The sequence below is a fragment of the Phoenix dactylifera genome, chromosome 2, assembly GCF_051530095.1.
Source record: "Phoenix dactylifera cultivar Ajwa chromosome 2, Ajwa_hap1_PhDact_Kaust_v1.1, whole genome shotgun sequence".
Taxonomy (NCBI): domain Eukaryota; kingdom Viridiplantae; phylum Streptophyta; class Magnoliopsida; order Arecales; family Arecaceae; genus Phoenix; species Phoenix dactylifera.
The window spans coordinates 52,508,049-52,525,774 of NC_143191.1; the positions used below are offsets into that span (position 1 = coordinate 52,508,049).

Sequence of the window (17,726 nt, forward strand, 5' to 3'; positions counted from 1 at the left end):
CTCGCGCAATTTGTAAAGGAAGTCAAATTTCCTTTTCCTGAATTCAAACCTCATTTACACAAACTTCAGGATTATACACGTGGATTCTAAGTTGCAAGCATGTCAAACAATATGCATTAGTTACCCACCTTACTAATTAATAAAAGGCAGCTTCAAGAGTAAACTTACTGCAATGTATAAGGATGATAAGATCCTACCAACTACAGCATCAATACCCGGAATATCAACCGGTAAACAGAAAAGATGCATTTTTAGCACACAAACAGCATCATGTCCTGCAATTCAACTCTACAAATAGTTTACAACATTTAAGATCATTTCTAACAGCAATAACCAAATGTCTTTTGAGTATTTCAGAGTATCAACCGGTAAACAGAAAAGATGTATTTTTGGCGCACAAACAGCATCATGTCCTGCAATCAACTCTACAAATAGTTTACAACATTTAAGATCATTTCTAACAGCAATAACCAAATGTCTTGAGTATTTTGAGTATCAACCGATAAACAGATAAACAGAAAATATGCATTTTTAGCACACAAACAGCATCATGTCCTGCAATCAACTGCACAAATAGTTTACAACATTTAAGATCATTTCTAACAGCAATAACCAAATGTCTTGAGTATTTTGAGTATCAACCGGTAAACAGAAAAGAAGCATTTTTAGCACACAAACAGCATCATGTCCTGCAATCAACTCCACAAATAATTTACAACATTTAAGATCATTTCTAACAGCAATAACCAAATGTCTTATGAGTATTTCGAGTATTCTGTAAATTTTTGCACCTATTCAGCTCAGGCAGTTACTTTTCCTCCTTAAAGGTCTCGAGAATCAACAGACCAGCTACGATCAGACATCTGCTCCCCGAAAAAAACAAAACAAAACAAAACAAATCAAGATCACAATGTTGTATATGACCAAGGAACAAATGAGCAGGTGAGTAGGCTCATACAGCAGGAGATATAGAACGCGATAAGCTCCAGCTCGGGCTCTGCCTCCTTGGCCTTTTGCTCACTCGTTTGTCCCGCGGGGGCTGCACATTACATTCCAGTGGATCAACAAGGAGGAAGAGGAGGAAACAATGGAATGCTAATGTAGGATAAAACTTACTGAAGCAATTGGTGATCTGGATCTTGATTGTGATCTGCAAAAGTTCCAGAAACAACTGAATTCAAAATCCACAATATCCATTAAGTTGCTTTTTCAACTTGATCCAAAAGCCTCAACACCTCTTCCACGTCACAGTACCATATTGACAGAAGAGATACTCAAATAACTTTAGCAGCACAGGAAAATAGACCATTCTCTTCATTCTTCAAATCATTGTAAATGGAGAAACTACACTGGATGGATGTCGAAGACAGCAGCCGTAATCAAGGAAGACTATAACTGCCAGCTACCAGGCAGCAAAAACCTATGGAGAATAAAAGAATCTACTATAACATACAAGAAGTGAAGAAATACTTTTCTATCCGTACCACCAAAATCCATATCCAGGCTCCTGAGCGCAACTCCTACAAGTGAGGTGAACTTGGAGAAGAAATGATGAATCTTTCTACCACTGTTTGGCAAGTCCCATTTCCACTTAGTTCTGAGTAATCCAGCACTAAATTGCAACCCATCCATTCAGTCCCACTCAACTCCAATGGGTACTAGCCAAATGCCATATAACATGTGGTATTAAAAAAAGTCAGGTTTCCAAGACTTTTCTCAATTTATGGAACAGCATACATCACCAAAAGACTAGGCACTTGCAGTATCCCATCAAGTCCCTACTATGCAATCCCCAGATCGCCGCATAAGCCCGTATCTAGAAAACAAACAAGGGAGCTTTCAAAAACGGTAATTAGGAAGCTTGGAATGTTCTTTATCATGGATAGACACTCTAACCCGGGGGTGGGGGGTGGGGGGTGCAAACTCAACCAGAAACATATAGTTAAGAATGCAGAGTGAAAACGCAGAGAGAACAGAGGATGTGCATAAGTCTAAAAGCAAGAAATTTAGAAAAAATTAGACGCAAACAATTCATGAGTGCAAAGCTAGAATCTTGCCTAAAATAGTTGCGAGAATTATATTTTCCTGTAAAATTTGAAGCATGGGGGCGCACAACAGTTACATGATACTCATAAATAACCATCAAAAATACATTCCACCAAAAAAATATTGAAATAGTTGACCCTGTACACCAAAGTATCAATGACAATTCATGCATAATTTCAATGCAAAATGTTACGGCATTATACATTTGAAGAAAATAAGGAAAGAAGGCAAGAAAAGTGTAGAAAATCAGGGATCAAGCTACCAAAACCCTTTCATATTTATTGATAAATGAGACACAAATAGTGGCTGCATGTGGGTTATGCAAAAATCATCCATATCCTTAATAGCACTGCTCAATGAAGCAAACCAAAATTTTCATGCATCATTTGAGTAACATAGAGCCAACGTGGTCGAAAGCAAAAGGTGCCAATAAGACTAGAGAAAACATATATCACCCAAGGTATTGGGCAACAAAAAGGCACTTGCCTCATAAAAACAAGGCACTAATTCAAAAAAGTTCAAAAAATGTATTAGAAATAAATATTATATGTATCTGAAAATAATTCAAGCATCAAGTTTCAATATCAAAAATTAAACTGTCTTGTACATTAGATATCGTGTTTCGCATCTTTTAAAAATCACATCTAAATGTCACTTCCCATATCATCTTTTCAAATAATTAAAGTTGGCAAAAATAAACCACTAGACAGCCTTTAATAACTTCAAAATTCAAATATGATAGCAAATACCACTTTCCCAAACATGGTTGATGTTTCTAAAACATATATCAAAAAGTAAATAACTGAATTTCTTAGATATTGGAGAGGCGCTTGCCAACCTCCTCACTTTGTCTGGGGGGGCTTGCTAGGCATCGTCTTGGCAAACTCACCTCGCCTGGGGACTATTGAGGTGCTCAGGGGCTTCCTTGCCACAGAGCAAGCCCCTGAGCACTTCAATATTGCACATAATCAAGCACATAAACAAGCACACAGAGCGGCCTTTACAACATTGGACAGAGACATGACAAGTAGTGCGGACTTTTGACGTATAACAATCCAAATTCACAAGTATATCATCATTCATTTGTCTTGATATCTCAATATGATTACCAGCTGATGTGCCAAAGCGAACAACTGCTAAACTACTACTTGGACCAACATCAAAAAGAAAATCCCAAAAACTAGGCAATATGTCATTTTTCGACTAGCTATCCTTGCAAATAAGATACATGAAATTCGGAGGTTATTTCCACCATCTGTTGTTTGATGTATTAAGTAGAGAGTGGGTGGCATCATGTAGAGTGTGCAGCTCTACATGCATGAAAGCCTCAAGAGGTAAATGTCTCAAGTCATTTTGAATCAACAACACGGTCATCGTCCAAGTGCAGAAAAGCAAGCCCCTAGAGCAGTATCCAGCCAAATTAACGAGTTCAGTCACATTATGAAGTGTGGAACTGATAATTTGGGTCAGATCCCACTAATATTGCCCAAGATTATAAGGTCTAGCCTGCATCAATGTTGACATAAACTAACAGTAGCCAGTCAGTCTTACTCATTTTCCCTGATTGTCCTTCTCAATTCCTCTTTCTAGGGCTAGAAAGAAACCTTCTTTTCCCTCTCCAAAGGCACAACGTATTGGAAGGTAGAAGGAAGCTACCAGCAAAAGGGATACAAAAGCAGCAAGCAATAGCAGCAGTAGCATGGCCAAAGGTGTGGGCAAAGTTGGTAGAGAGCTACGGTGGCTGCAGAAGGACATCTCTCTCCATATTCAGAGGCTGAACAGTGCCAACCAACTTGAACTCCGGATTAATCCAAAGGCGCTCAAGCAGGCCTTTCGCCAGCTTGACTTGATTAGTGTCAACTTGGTTCATCTAAGGTTTACAACACTATTCGTAGGGTATTTTTTTCTAACCATCCACATGCTCCCCTCTTAAATAAGAATAGGCATCCTGATGTATATAACATCTATACAACCCCATACATAAATAATTGCATTAGAAAAATACCAACAATTAATCTTGCTAGTTGTTCGCTTACTCTACCCCTCTTAAATAAGAATAGGCATCCTGATGTATATAACATCTATACAACCCCATACATAAATAATTGCATTAGAAAAATACCAACAATTAATCTTGCTAGTTGTTCGCTTACTCTACCGACCCCAACCACAACAATCCCTCAAAATACATTCGATCAGGTTCAGCCAAACCAGGCCTCAACAAACAGGGAAGATAGGATGCCAAAGCCACCTCCAAACAGGCTGCATCTAAAGAACAAACTGAAGAACATCCTTCAAAAATGTGGAACGTTTATCATATGCTCTCATCAGTCAAATTGAGTTGCCCATCTCCATGTATTCTAGCATCAAAATCAACAACACCTTTCACATCACATTTTTTACTACCCCACATCATGATCCCATGTCTTCATCTGTGTCTTGTGCATCAATTTATCTTCTTCCCCCTCCAAACAAAGGCATTGATAGCACTTGGAACAGTAATTTGGTCTCATCTTCTTTCCCCTCCATAACCAGAGTTGCAAAATGAATGTTTCAAAATATTGTTTGGTCAAGAAAAGGTAATAATAGGCTAAGCAAGTAGCATTTCCCGAACTAATAATAGAAACAGAAGCCAAGTGCTAATACAATATCCCTATAAACTCTCCTTGCAAGAGATAGCTTGATATTTGTCCGTCTTGGGTTGATGTGGACAAATCATAAGTACATTTCAAGGGGTTCTTATTATTCCCCTTTACAGCATACTAAAATAAATAAATAACCTACCACTCCATTTTATATTGTAAGATATCAGCATTATGAATTGCTGAAAAAAATGACACCAACATTGTTCCTCAAAACTTAACTCAGTGAACTGTAGCTTTGTACTTATCTTGGCAAACCATTGAAGAGGAGATTCAAAAATTCTACGAAGTCAGAACTATCCAATATTTATTTAATGAATCCTTTCCAAGCATAATATACAATTTATTATCAACTTGAGGTTCATTCAAAATACTTCAGAGTTACACACAATACAACAGGGCTATCAACTATCTTATGCCATCTCATCTTCTGTCAGCCCATAAAAGAACAACCTCCAGAGCATCCTCACATCTCACTGAAAATGTCGCATTCAATAGAAAAGACAGTCATCTCACTAAACTTATTTAAACAAGAAGAAGGAAAATCTAGCTTTGTTAGGTTCTAGCCAGTGACTAAGCTCCTTCTTAGCAAGGCATGGAAAAATAAAAGGGAAGGACTACTGTAAAATTATGTTCTGCTGCGAAGATTTCATAAGACATAAATTATATGAAAGTGTCAAAGGTTCAAAATTGGGGCAACCATTTGATATTGTAAGAACAAAACACTCGATCAAGCTTTGACAAGTGCTTATCCATTACCTTTCTGCAGGTTCTGTTCTGAAGAAAGTTATCATCCTTTCCCAAAGGAATGAAGCATGTAACTCCTATACAGTTAACACAAAACCTAATATCTAAGTCAAATGTAAGTTCTAGGGAAGAAGTAATGTAGAACTCCTCATCCTTCACAAATCACACGTGCAGGACATGAATCAGAATCAAGGTAATAACTTAAGGTTCTCCATCTGCACAATAAATACTTTTAAAGTTATCCTATGATTGGCTAACTAACTAGCTTAAAGCATTGCAAACTTGATCAACGCATAACAATAACCATTGAGGACTCCTCCAACCATTTGGGCTCAGCATTATGAACCCTTACTTGCCATAAATATTCCTTCTAATAGCCACCTTCAATGTTCTTGCACCGAGCTTTCATCCCAACAAATATTTTAATTGTTCTCCCGAAATGCACTCTGAACAATGCTTAGAAACAAGATAACAGAGACATGAGAATAGCAGTACACCAACATTTTGGACCATAACTTCTGATAACTCACTGTTTATCATTAAGGAAAGAATGAAATAACATTTAAGATGAAAAAAAAAAGAAGATAAACTATAAGGTCTGAAAACTCATTGTTTGTAATCAAGGAAAGCCTAAAATAGCAATCAAGACAAAATAGATAAATTTGCATATCTACAAGGTAAAATAACAAGCATAGAGAAAGGGATGGCCGATCCAGAATTTAGAGATTCCGTGCTTCACTAACCAATTTTTTAAAATGTCTCAAACCCACATCCACAGAGGCATGAATAGATAGTACGGACTAAACAAAGGCATACCCTGACAGAGAGCGCCCCCTCGATCCCGAATCAGAGCGAGATGAAACAGATCTTGATTGAGATCTAGAAAACGAGCGATATGCTGACCTTCCTCTCGAAGTCTTGCTGCACAATAAATTCACTCGAACTTAAGGATTGTCCATTTACAAACAGTATCTATGACAAGAAAATCTGCACCATACCTTCGGCTGTGGCTCCAGCTTTGGCTATAATTGCGACTCCAGCTAGGGCTTCTGCTTCTGGAGTAGGAACGGCTGCGGCTCCTAGATAGGCTTCGCCTCCGATCATATTCCCTGACCTATATCACCAGAACAGTATTGCATGAGAAAAGGCCATCTGATGAGAAGGAAAAAGGGCTACAAAAGGTATGTGTATGTGTGATACCCTTATATATGCCCGAGAAAATGCATTCCGGAATTCAGAGTCATCAAGTTTCCTGATCTGCATGGAGGTTAAAGACAAACAAAATTTTAGATGTTCAGGTTCATATGTTACCTAACAAACAATATAAATTTAAATGAAATTTTCAAGATATAACTGATTAGAAACATACTGCATATTTCATATCATCATAGTTTGTATAGTCTACAATGCCTGTAGTGCCTGCAAACACACATTGGAGCAATTACTATATATTCATTTCAACACAATTGTTAGTTCCGAAGGTAAAGACCTCAGTCGTTTCCCTTACAGCAGGTAAAATAAGAGAGGAGAAGGGAAAGGGGAAAGGGATAGTAAGGATTCTTCGGTCATTTGGTCTATAGCAGCATATCAATTTGATTTACAATTAAAGAATCAATAAATTTAAATTTGAATCCAGACAGATTAGCATAAGACAAGCACATTTATGTCCACAGAACTCAAATCATAGCAAAGTTTGCACGTGTAGTTAAAACTCAAATTTTAATTTTGCAACTCAATTTGAATTTTCATTATTCAAGAACATAAGGAATCCTTAATTAATTGCCAAACAGAATCCACATCTTGATGAGGCTATGGCTTACTCTGTGCCACATAGTACACTAATACATATTGAAGCAGAAAAAAGGGCCATTACACATTTATGATTCCAATAATCTAAGGTCCTGCAAGGTAGGGGTGTGTAAAAACCAGCCGAACCGCGAACCCAACCCGAACCGGTCTCTTCGGTTTAGTTTATATCATTTCTTTTTAAAATTCAGTTTGGTTTCAGTTTTAAAGTCTTGAACCTACAAAATTCAGCTCAGTTTCAGTTTGAGTTTTTAAAAAACCAATTTAAACCGATCTGACTTGACCCGACCCATATGTGTCTATATATATATATATATATATATATATATATATATATATATATATATATATATATATATATATATATCAATTTTTATTTTTTAGAATTTTTATGTTTAGACTAAGCCCAGCCCATTTAGTCCAGTCCGTTGCATAACCACCCTATATAAAAAAAATTTATGTTTAGACTTAGCCCAGCCCAGTGAATATCAACCCAATAAACTAAACAGAACCGAATTTTTTGGGTCAATTTCAGATGGTTGGTTCGGGTTCGATTTCAGTTTTAGGAGAACAGTTTAAATCTGTTAGTTTCGGGTTTAGCTCCAAACCGACCCGACCTAACTCGTGCACATCCCTACTACGAGGGGCAAGCCAAGAACAAACCTAATCTTTGACATTTTTCTTGCACAATATTGTTGCCTTGGGATTAGAACCCATGCAATTGTGCTTGTAAGCCCAAGCCATTTACCATTGCAACAAGCAATGATCATATTGCAGCGAAACAATAAAAAAAAATATAAATAAGTCACTTAATAGTAAAAGATGGAAAACAATGCATGACACTAATTGTTGAATAGAAATAAAGGAAATCTCAAAAACTAGAAGTGCCAATAATTTCTTTCTATTTGGACACAAAAATAAGCTTAGATTCTTTCCTTCTCTCTCTTGCAAGTCATGGTTTAATAATAGATGTATTAAGGGAATTCTTTAAGATTTGTACTGAAGGATATATAAAATAACCAAGGTATGAAAATCAGTTTTGGTTTCAGCTGGCCAAATGAATTCAAATTTTTACAGTTCCAATGGTTGCACATTTAGTTTTGATAATCTTCATTTGCAACTACATAACAGTAAATTATCCTCAACTGAATTTTAAAAAATGGAAAATAAACTAAGTCCAGAGAAGAAATTACATGACCTTTCGAAGGAAATTCATTCTTCCGAACCTTTAGATGTATTGCTTCACTAGTTTCATATTACGACAGTTAGAATTTTAAATACACACACACACACACACACAAACATATATATGTGATGTTAAATATATAATATATCATTTTATTGCTTAATGACAATCTAACAAAAGACAATAAAAATGCCCCTGATGTTCAAGTCTTAAAATAGGTAAGCCTACACCAGAAACTTTGTTCTCCTTTATTTTTTGTGAGGAAGGTATTGCTGCAAAGAGAATAAAACAAAATGAATGATAAAATGAGAAAAAAGGCTAGCATAGGTAGCTAAGAAATATATTGAGTGAGCCCCACATCTTAGTCTTCATTGAAATTAGCCTCAAACTCATTGGGTCAAAAACAAATCATTTAGGCTGTGTATGGATGCCAAATGGCGAATCACCCCGTAGTAGATTTAACCATATGTATTCACCCACTAACTAGCAAATAAAGTTATTCACTGTTTGGTTGACGCCCCTATTGTTTATAGGATAAAGTTACCCTGGTTAAGTACCCTTTTGAGCCTTTGACTACCATTTTTTGAGTATTGTTGGGTGTTGTTGGCTGGTTAAACAGATAATTTCCTATTTACCCAAAAAAATAGATAACTTCCTAGTACCCACCACTTGACCAACATCTAGACATAGCCTTTAGGTTTCAGTTTCCAAATTTAACGTGAAACTTCAAAGCACATATAGTCTGAATGCAACATTCAGTTATGAATGCAACATCCACTTTGACTAGTACATTAAAATCAGACTTCTTTCAATTATGAATACAGCATTCAGTTTTTTTGACTTCTTTCATTCACATATCAAATATCTCTATGGGGTAAGTCTCCTCTTAAGAGGAGAGCGTATCTAATCCACTGAGGTCCAATATCAGTAATCAAGCAAACAAATCAAAAGTCTGCACCATTGAGCGTGATCTATATGACTAAAATGCCTAGAAACAAAAAATCATGTGTTTTGCGGTCCCTAACCTACATATTAAGCAGACACAAAATTGATGGTTTTCGTTGTCATAGCATGCTGAAAAACAAGATACAGCATTTATATTGAGAATCCACCTTATTCATATGCTAAAACATGTATATATTAAAAAATATTAGAGTTTGATGTTTCGATCATAGCAACACATCGTCTAATATCATTTTAACCATACATTTTTGCACCCACTTGATGCATAGGTTAGAGGCTGTCAGAACACGTGATTTTTGGTTTCTAGGCATTTCTATGAGTATAGATAATGATCAATGGAGTGGATCTTCGATTTAAATTCTTGATTATTGATTTTCAACCTGAAAGGTGTACACACCCTCTCCTCTTCGGAGAAGCCTAATCCATCCCTATAAATGAACATATATGGATACATGAATAACATATAGTTAGATAGATTGATAGATAGATAGATAGAGAGAGAGAGAGAGAGAGAGAGAGATACCACAGATATATGTATATATATGTATACGTAGATACACATGCTATGTATATACGCATAATATAAATATTATATTATAACACATAAATGTATATATATACATATATGTCACATATATCTATATATAAATATATTTTATATGTAACATATATTTATATATGTGTAGATCATATATATGTAAAAGACAGTGTCAACTGGGCAAGTTAGTGAAATATAGACACACTAGATGCACACACACTATGTATATATACACAAAATATAAATATTTATATTATAATGCATAAACGTATATAACATGTCTATATATAAATATATATAGATATAACATATATTTATATATGCATGTAACATATATATGTAAAAGATGGTGCCAACTGGACAGGTTAGTGAAATATCTTGTGCTGATACAAGAAACCTGGTTCAAGTTCCAACCAAATATGGGGATTTTGCGCCTCCTCTCAAGAAAAAGCATAATTGTTAGCTTTTATAGAATATTTAAATTATTTATTAGGATGTCTCTCATCATCCTCAACCAAAAAAAAAAAATTATAGTTCTCCACTACACCATATTCAGGTTTTTAAGTGCCAAAGTACCCAGTAAATTGCACACAATGCCAACCTAGTATAGTATGTGGGACTTAGTATGCCCCCACTCCAACAGATGGAATAGGTGTTTGTATCGACTCCAACAGCTTACCATGTATTGGTACAAGGATAACTGTACTGCACCGACCATTATTGATAAAGTACCCATCTACGACTAAAAAAAACATTGACCTCATCCAGATTCAGGTGGCTAAGGCGCACTGCATAAAGTCTTACTGTAAGCAAATAGGCTTCTAAGACAAGTCTGAAGTCTAGTCATGACTGGTAGACAATGCCAACACCAATCAATATACTGTAAATCAGTTGATAACATAAATGCAATTTATAAAATCAAACAAATATTAGTAAAGACAGCAAAACAAAATAAATAAAATTGCATGGAATGTACACAACCTTATTGCAGTGATTACTTTGAGATACTTATGGACTAGCAAATTGAGCTCATCAAGATATCAGGCAACAATTAGTATAGCATTGGTATTTTCTGCATGCACATTATCTATATATTTATTTCTTTCCTTGTTTAAAGACCTTCCTTCATCTGTTCTCCTCTCCCTCATATCATCTCCCCCCCTCTTCTCTCTTCTTATTAGGATGTTAAAATGATAGAAAAACTTTACATGCTGATGTAGATGTCAATATAGCAAGCCAAAAATATATCTCATGACTCAAATGAGGCACTCAAATGATATCTCTGATTAGTTTGTATTTGCTCAAACCGACCTATATAAGTACCAACAGTTAAAAAGGCCAAATCAGCCAGATAGATCAATCATCTTCATGAAATGGGAAATATAGGATCACTAAAAGGTAGTCAGTATGATTATGGTCACTATGCAGACATACTGATAAAAACCACTGTCTGATGACATTCATTCAAGTCATCTAAACAAGCCAAAAAAAAAAATGTTGACAGATGTAACATCATTAATTTGTAACATAATATTAACCAGCAAGCTAATATATGAGGTTCATTGTGTTCTAAATCCAGTAACTTCACGCAACCATCCAACAAGAAACATTGAATTCCAGAGGATTAATTTCAATGTTAAAGTTTGCATATTTAAGCTAGTAAGCTACTCGCATACATGAAAATGCCTTCCAGCTATAGACAAGGGAAAAAGTCAAGTATTGCAAGACTGCACTCATATGGCTTGATATTTTTTTCTGAAAAAGTAGCTGGCAGAAATATAAAGATGCAAAACTAGCAAGCACCAAATTTGAGTAAAATTCAGAAGAAATGATAAAAAAATCCATAGGAACATAAAAGTTCATTTGAGTTTTATCAGTTACTCTCATGTTAATTAATTTCATACCTTAAAAACTAATCAAATGATTATCAAGACTGCAAAGTGAATTTTTCTGGATTTTATTAAATGTTCCAGGTTGTAAACAAGAATCCAATAATGCTACAAGGCAAGTCCTTAAAAAATATCACACATTTCACTAACTTCCTTTAGAAACAAAATATCGAAAAATATAATATTATGATCACAATGTGAGCTGACTGTCCTGCCTGGAAATTAGACCACATTCCCTAGATCATAAGTCATCCCACTCTGGTGTCAGCTATCATATATCAAGAAGAAAGGAAGCCAATAATTTTATAGTATATCTATATTTAGTGAAAGATGACTGCATGCATGTATCAGTATTCAAATGTAAATAGCAAGCATCATATGCAGTCAGAGAACCTAATACTATGCCAATTCAGAAAACATCACCCTAACAAATGTAGCATGTAACAATTAGAATAAGAAACAGACCCAGGGCAAAAGTAAAGGAGAATCAGCAGCTTACCTCCACCATCACGAAACACTTCGGAGAAACAGACATCACCAGCACGACGCATGTGGTCCTAGTCAATGGGTAAAAACTTAAAGTAAGCATATTCAAGATGAGAAATGAAAAATAAGGTGAAATTGCACATGCCATTTGAAATCTACCTTCAGGTCTTGCCATGAGGCAGAAGAAGGTAAACCAGTAACCAGCACTGCATGGTTATATATATTTTAGAAAGTTTAAAAAATGCATGTATCATCCAAGAAATGCCAAAAAAGGAGCAAATAACACTACATATTTAACCACATACCACAGTATGTGGACCGCCTCGAGACTCCGCCACGACTATAACTGCTGTAACGGTCCACAGAAGAAGAATAGCCTCTTCCACCGTGTGGAAATTCCACCTGCATTAAAAACGAAACAAGGTGAAGGAAATCTTAGCCACAGAAAAGTCTGTTAATAACATATCAGTATTTGCCAAATATGATACCCGTAATCTGTGACCATCAAAATTGTAACCATCACGACCACGAATAGCATGTTCAGCATCACGAGCATCTTCAAACTGCAAGAAATGAAAGCGTCATGTAGTATAAGCCTTGAAACATACTAAGTTCCCATGACAAAAACCAACTTATACATAGTAAATACATCATTCTGACAACAGCCCAATTATTTTTTGTTATCTGGATGTGCGAACAGAAAAGGCTGCAATTACACAACACAACATGCCCATATTCTTAACATTGCACATTTCAACAATGTATTTCAAAATGAGATAGCATTACCTCAATGAATGCATAACCCGGAGGCCTTGGAGGATTCTTCAGATCAATATCAACAATGGGTCCATACTGCAACAACAGAGCATATCAAATAATCAACAAATCTGAAACCATAATGAAATAACAGTTAAAAGAAATTATTCACCTATTTACTTTGGTATCCATTTCTAAATGAACATCTTTGATTGTTAGGTCAGCTTTTTAAATCCCTTCATTAATGGCAATAACAAGTCACCAACAGATTCTGCAAAGAGATTTTCAAAGCTATGTACACTTAAACCTAAGAAAATCGAAGTTCATCGAGACTCTAATCTGAGGATCTATGTTAGCACTCCTGAATAATGACATCATTTATCAGAGCAAGTAAATACTTAATACATTCAATCATTTCTAATTTATTTAATAATTAGATAAAAGGTCGGTGCAAATATATGAATATAACGTGAAAGCTTCTGAGTCTAGCTTCATGTGGCATCCGACTTTGTCTCATTTTACTTCTGGCAACATAAGAATCTCATCTTTGAGTGATGGAAGACCACACATTCCCAGCTCCCCAGCTCAAAGCTACTCACACCTTTGATAAGTGCACTCAATGGATATGGGAAAAGAAACACAACAGCCAGTAATCCTTTTGTGGAGATGATAGAGACCCAGGCATAATGAAGAACAGATTGGACAATGAGAAGCAAATCTGAGAACATGTCACAATGAATAAAAGGTTGTGGTAGGCTATGGTCCTGTCCATAACAGTTACTTCTTTTGGAGTCTTATCTCTTAAGTCGCTTCAACTCTTCCCAGTACTAAGACCTTCCTAGAAAAGGCTTGTCTTTAGGCACCAAATGGTTCCTTCAAAAAGGCAAGAAGGAATCGCCCATCAATCTACTCAAGCAGTCACCCTTTCAAGCATTTTCTTATTCATTAAATTGCATATTCACTACTATATGTGACTTATAATTAGATTTTAACCACCAATTACTACTATATTCACATAAGAACAAAAGGTGGAAGAAATGCATGCAACTAATCTTTGATTTTAAGAATTTAACAAAAAAAAAATAACAGCACAAACTAAGGTCTTACCCACACAGATCATAAAATACTCGAACTTCAAGAAGTTCTAAAACTATATGATTCTGGGGACTAATAAAGTAATTGATTATGTCCTCTGTTATTTTGTTTATTTTCCCATCGAAGTGGTCAATCTGGCATGGCATAAGAAGACTCTGCATCAATGGTTGTTTTAAGTTTAACAAAGAGCAAGGAGGCTTTTAAAATTTAAAAGGACCAAAAATCAAGTTCGATGTCTTTCTCCATGCTGGTTCCTAGACACCCTCAAGAAATATTTTCATTTGGAGAATGTTGAAGCTTTGAATAAAAATTGGACCATTTTCACACTAGATGTAATTCATCCTTGTGATAGAACTTTACTCCCCAATTTTACAGCTCTACTTTTCATCCGATTATTCCATCCAAACTCTATCCATTTTTTTAAGGAAAACTCACATGGGATCACATTGAATTTGAGGTGAACCAGAGGATTTAGATTAACATACTATCTCATGTCTAATAGCTCGTTGTTTTGAAATTTATTCTCAACTGAGATTTTCTCTTGCAGCAGTAGTTATATAACTAGAGATGTTTCACCAAAAATACAAGCTCTAGGTGTTTATACAACTTTCCATGCATTCAACTTTTCTCTCTCCTTTTTTGAGAGAGAGAGAGAGAGATAAAACTTCATCACGTAATTTTAGATGTAAAATACTCTGGATATTTTTTAACTTAAATAATTATCATTCATCAAGTTATCACACAATAAACATGTGCACATGTGTATGCATCAATAACTTATATTGTACTTTCCAAGACATCAATGAAAACAATAATTTGAAACCCTGTCAAACCTTGATGATCTTACCCAAACTTTCTTTTTGACAAAATTGTAATCAACTTTAGCAGAATTGCCTTTATCACATATAACCACAGACATAATCCTTGCAGGAATTACAGTAAATTGCAAACTCGATACATAATGTGTCTGGTATAAATGTAATCATCTTAACTTGGTAATGGCATATAATAATGCACAAAAATCATTACCCAATAGCTACTTTTTAAGAATGCAATTTACATCTCAAAGCTAATTATATATGGGTTTACTGGCGTCTCTTCACTGTCCTATAATGCATTGATAAGGGTACAGATACGGGGGGTTTGGACGCTTTGAAATACATTTTAGCAGAACAATCCAAAAGGCCATGGCAAAGTGCTGACACTTCTTGATGAGGAAATCATGACATCACACAGTCCAAGTGACCCAGAATATTATTGTGTGGTGCCTAGGTATCCAAAAGTCTTAAGTCCCAAGCATCAAAGATCAAGCACTGATGCAATATCGAAATGAATTTTCGGTAGTGAAGGTAGCATCAGGTTAATCTTAAAAATCTTGATCCTGTCTGAAGTGGAGGTTAATAAGGTGATTTCAGACTAAAATAAAAATTTCAAACTTATGCTACTCATTTAGTGGCATTAATTGACATTCTTAATCTATGTTTATGAATGTATTTTCATGAGAAATCCTAAATATTATAACAGTGTGTAAAGATAACTGGTTTTCCAAGACCTGGACTTTAAATTGCCTCCTTTTTTCAAAGATTCCCAGCATTCAAACAGAATGCAAATGTATCAGATCCCAAAAATGGTTTATCACATAAATCCATGGAAAGTGAATGAGAAAAACGGCATGGATAACATAGATCATTTTCAAAAAAGATAATTTCAACTAGTCAAACCCAACAAATGAATCTCATGAAATCATTATATTTTACAGAACAAATTGCCTAATTTAAAGACATTATTTATCAAATTCTCCTAATTCATCTCTAATTGCACCTTACAGGGTCTATCAGATAACTCTATGGAGAGCAGTGAGAAAAATGGTGTGAATAACATAGATCCCTCTTCAGAAAACCTATTCTCAGCCTTGCAAACCTAATTTATGGATCTCATAACGTTATCAGATTTTACAGAACAAGTAACCATGAGCAGTGAAAATCTCAGACCTTGTAAAACAGATCCTCAACCTCTCTCTCTCGAATATCTCCTGGCAGGTTTCCCACATAGATGGTTCGGCTGGCTCGTCTGCTCATATTTCCTGCAACCAGAAAAATTAAAAGAAAATAAGAAAACAAAGATAGGAGGAAACAATACAGAAAACTCAAAGGATATCTTGACAAGAAAACCTCAGGTTATCTACTCATCTCAACATAGGATTCGTCAAGATAACAGCATGTCATCGTAGCATGCAAAACTCATACTCTAAAACCCTAGATGCCCATGAAAGAACAAATTACTCGAAAATAGAGAACATAAATGACAGAATATTAGGTTCTTTGCTCGTAAAACCTGAGAAGATCTTGAGAAAGCGTTTAAATTGGAAGCATAATAAAGACAGCAAACACAGAAGGAAAAATAACACATCAAGAACGCCAAGACGAAAATCCTCAAATCAAATCTCATCTTTACATTGTATTCGAAAAAACAAGAACCTACCAAGCATTAGTCTAAAACCCTACCCTAAAATCAGGAAAAAAAACAAAGAATAAAACGAATATTTACGGGAAAACCCCAAGAAGATAGGGAAAGAGAGTCAAAATAAGGACTGAACATCACAAAACCACGTAAAAAAATCGAAGCCTAAGGCACCCTAAAAATCGAGCGCAAAACCCAGGAAGATCAAAAAAGGAAGCCAATCTCTGCCGGAAACGGAGAAAGATTATAGAGAAAAAGGAAACGGTACCCTAGGGCTTCGGTCTGAAGTGATCGAAGGGGCTTAGGGTAAAAGCTCACGTCGGCGTCGGAGACGAAGGAGAGAGCGGAAGGCCTGCCAGGGATCGAGCGCGGAGGTCGAAGGTGAGCGAGCGTCTGGTTTATAGGAGGTGGTCTTGTGGCGGTGGACCCTTTTCCCGAGCGCGGACGCGTGGCGCCGCCTATGGAGTTATCCTGATCGTCGATCAGCCTGGAGATGTGCATCACTTCCATTCCGACCGTTTGATTTGGACGGGAGCTTATATTAAAGAATACTCACTAAATTTGTCGCAGGTTGCCCGGAAATCTTTCTTATTCAGGCTTGGATGGTAGCGATCCTGCCAAGCATACCCACGTATCACGTTGGCTGCCGGAAGGATTTTTCTTGACTCAAATATTTTTCTATCTAAATATATGATTGCTAAAAAAAATATTATATATATATTTAATTAATCATAAAAATAGTATATTTTAGAAAAACTTATATTTGATTGAGCATTTATTTTTAAAATATATATAATATACTCTTAATAAAATAAAGAAATTTTATTTTTGTGAAAATGTTAGTTTTTTATTTCCCTTCTTTGAAAACTCATTTATGTCATAAAATAGCATGCTTGATTGTCGGTTATTTGTATTGGGTAGATCGTCAATGTAATCTTGTTATGGAACACAAAATAGAATGATTGAAATGTATTAGTGGCTTATATCCTGGCTTTATGATTATGTAGTATTTAATTTTATTTCTATTTGGTGAAGATGGTTTTAGAAATGATATTAAATATAAAAGTTATTCACATAGATGTTCAACCATAAGGCAGTATGTTATCATGAGA

The 17,726-nt window shown here is 35.5% G+C and overlaps 1 protein-coding gene across 3 annotated transcripts; it reads right to left on the reverse strand.

Annotated features, from left to right (window-relative positions):
* Positions 1–317: 317 nt before the first annotated feature.
* On the reverse strand, positions 318–17,038 carry LOC103719722 (serine/arginine-rich splicing factor SR30-like). 3 transcript variants are annotated; one of them, XR_015975817.2, is made up of 16 exons: positions 16,883–17,038; positions 16,146–16,237; positions 13,090–13,155; positions 12,792–12,866; positions 12,609–12,705; positions 12,463–12,509; positions 12,317–12,374; positions 6,805–6,854; positions 6,636–6,692; positions 6,434–6,549; positions 6,252–6,356; positions 1,485–1,816; positions 1,117–1,150; positions 959–1,039; positions 792–863; positions 318–689 (listed from the first exon to the last, which is right to left on the reverse strand). XR_015975817.2 is itself a non-coding variant. In XM_008809096.5 (15 exons), exons 2-14 carry the CDS (start codon positions 16,230–16,232, stop codon positions 822–824), a joined length of 915 nt encoding a protein of 304 aa, XP_008807318.2. In that variant the 5' UTR covers positions 16,233–16,237; positions 16,883–17,038; the 3' UTR covers positions 318–689; positions 792–821. The 3 variants fall into 3 exon arrangements, 1 of the variants encoding a protein (XP_008807318.2); XR_015975816.2 differs by having other exon boundaries at positions 1,117–1,816; XM_008809096.5 differs by lacking the exon at positions 1,485–1,816.
* Between the last annotated feature and the right edge of the window lie 688 nt (positions 17,039–17,726).

Excerpts from the sequence above, each read along its gene's own strand:
- LOC103719722 (XM_008809096.5), bottom strand. The coding sequence starts at position 16,232 with ATGAGCAGACGAGCCAGCCGAACCATCTATGTGGGAAACCTGCCAGGA. Across the intron at positions 6,855-12,316 it reads AGTGTTTCGTGATGGTGGAG|GCACTACAGGCATTGTAGAC; the intron begins GTAAGCTGCTGA and ends GTGTGTTTGCAG. Across the intron at positions 1,040-1,116 it reads CCAGATCACCAATTGCTTCA|CCCCCGCGGGACAAACGAGT; the intron begins GTAAGTTTTATC and ends TGTAATGTGCAG.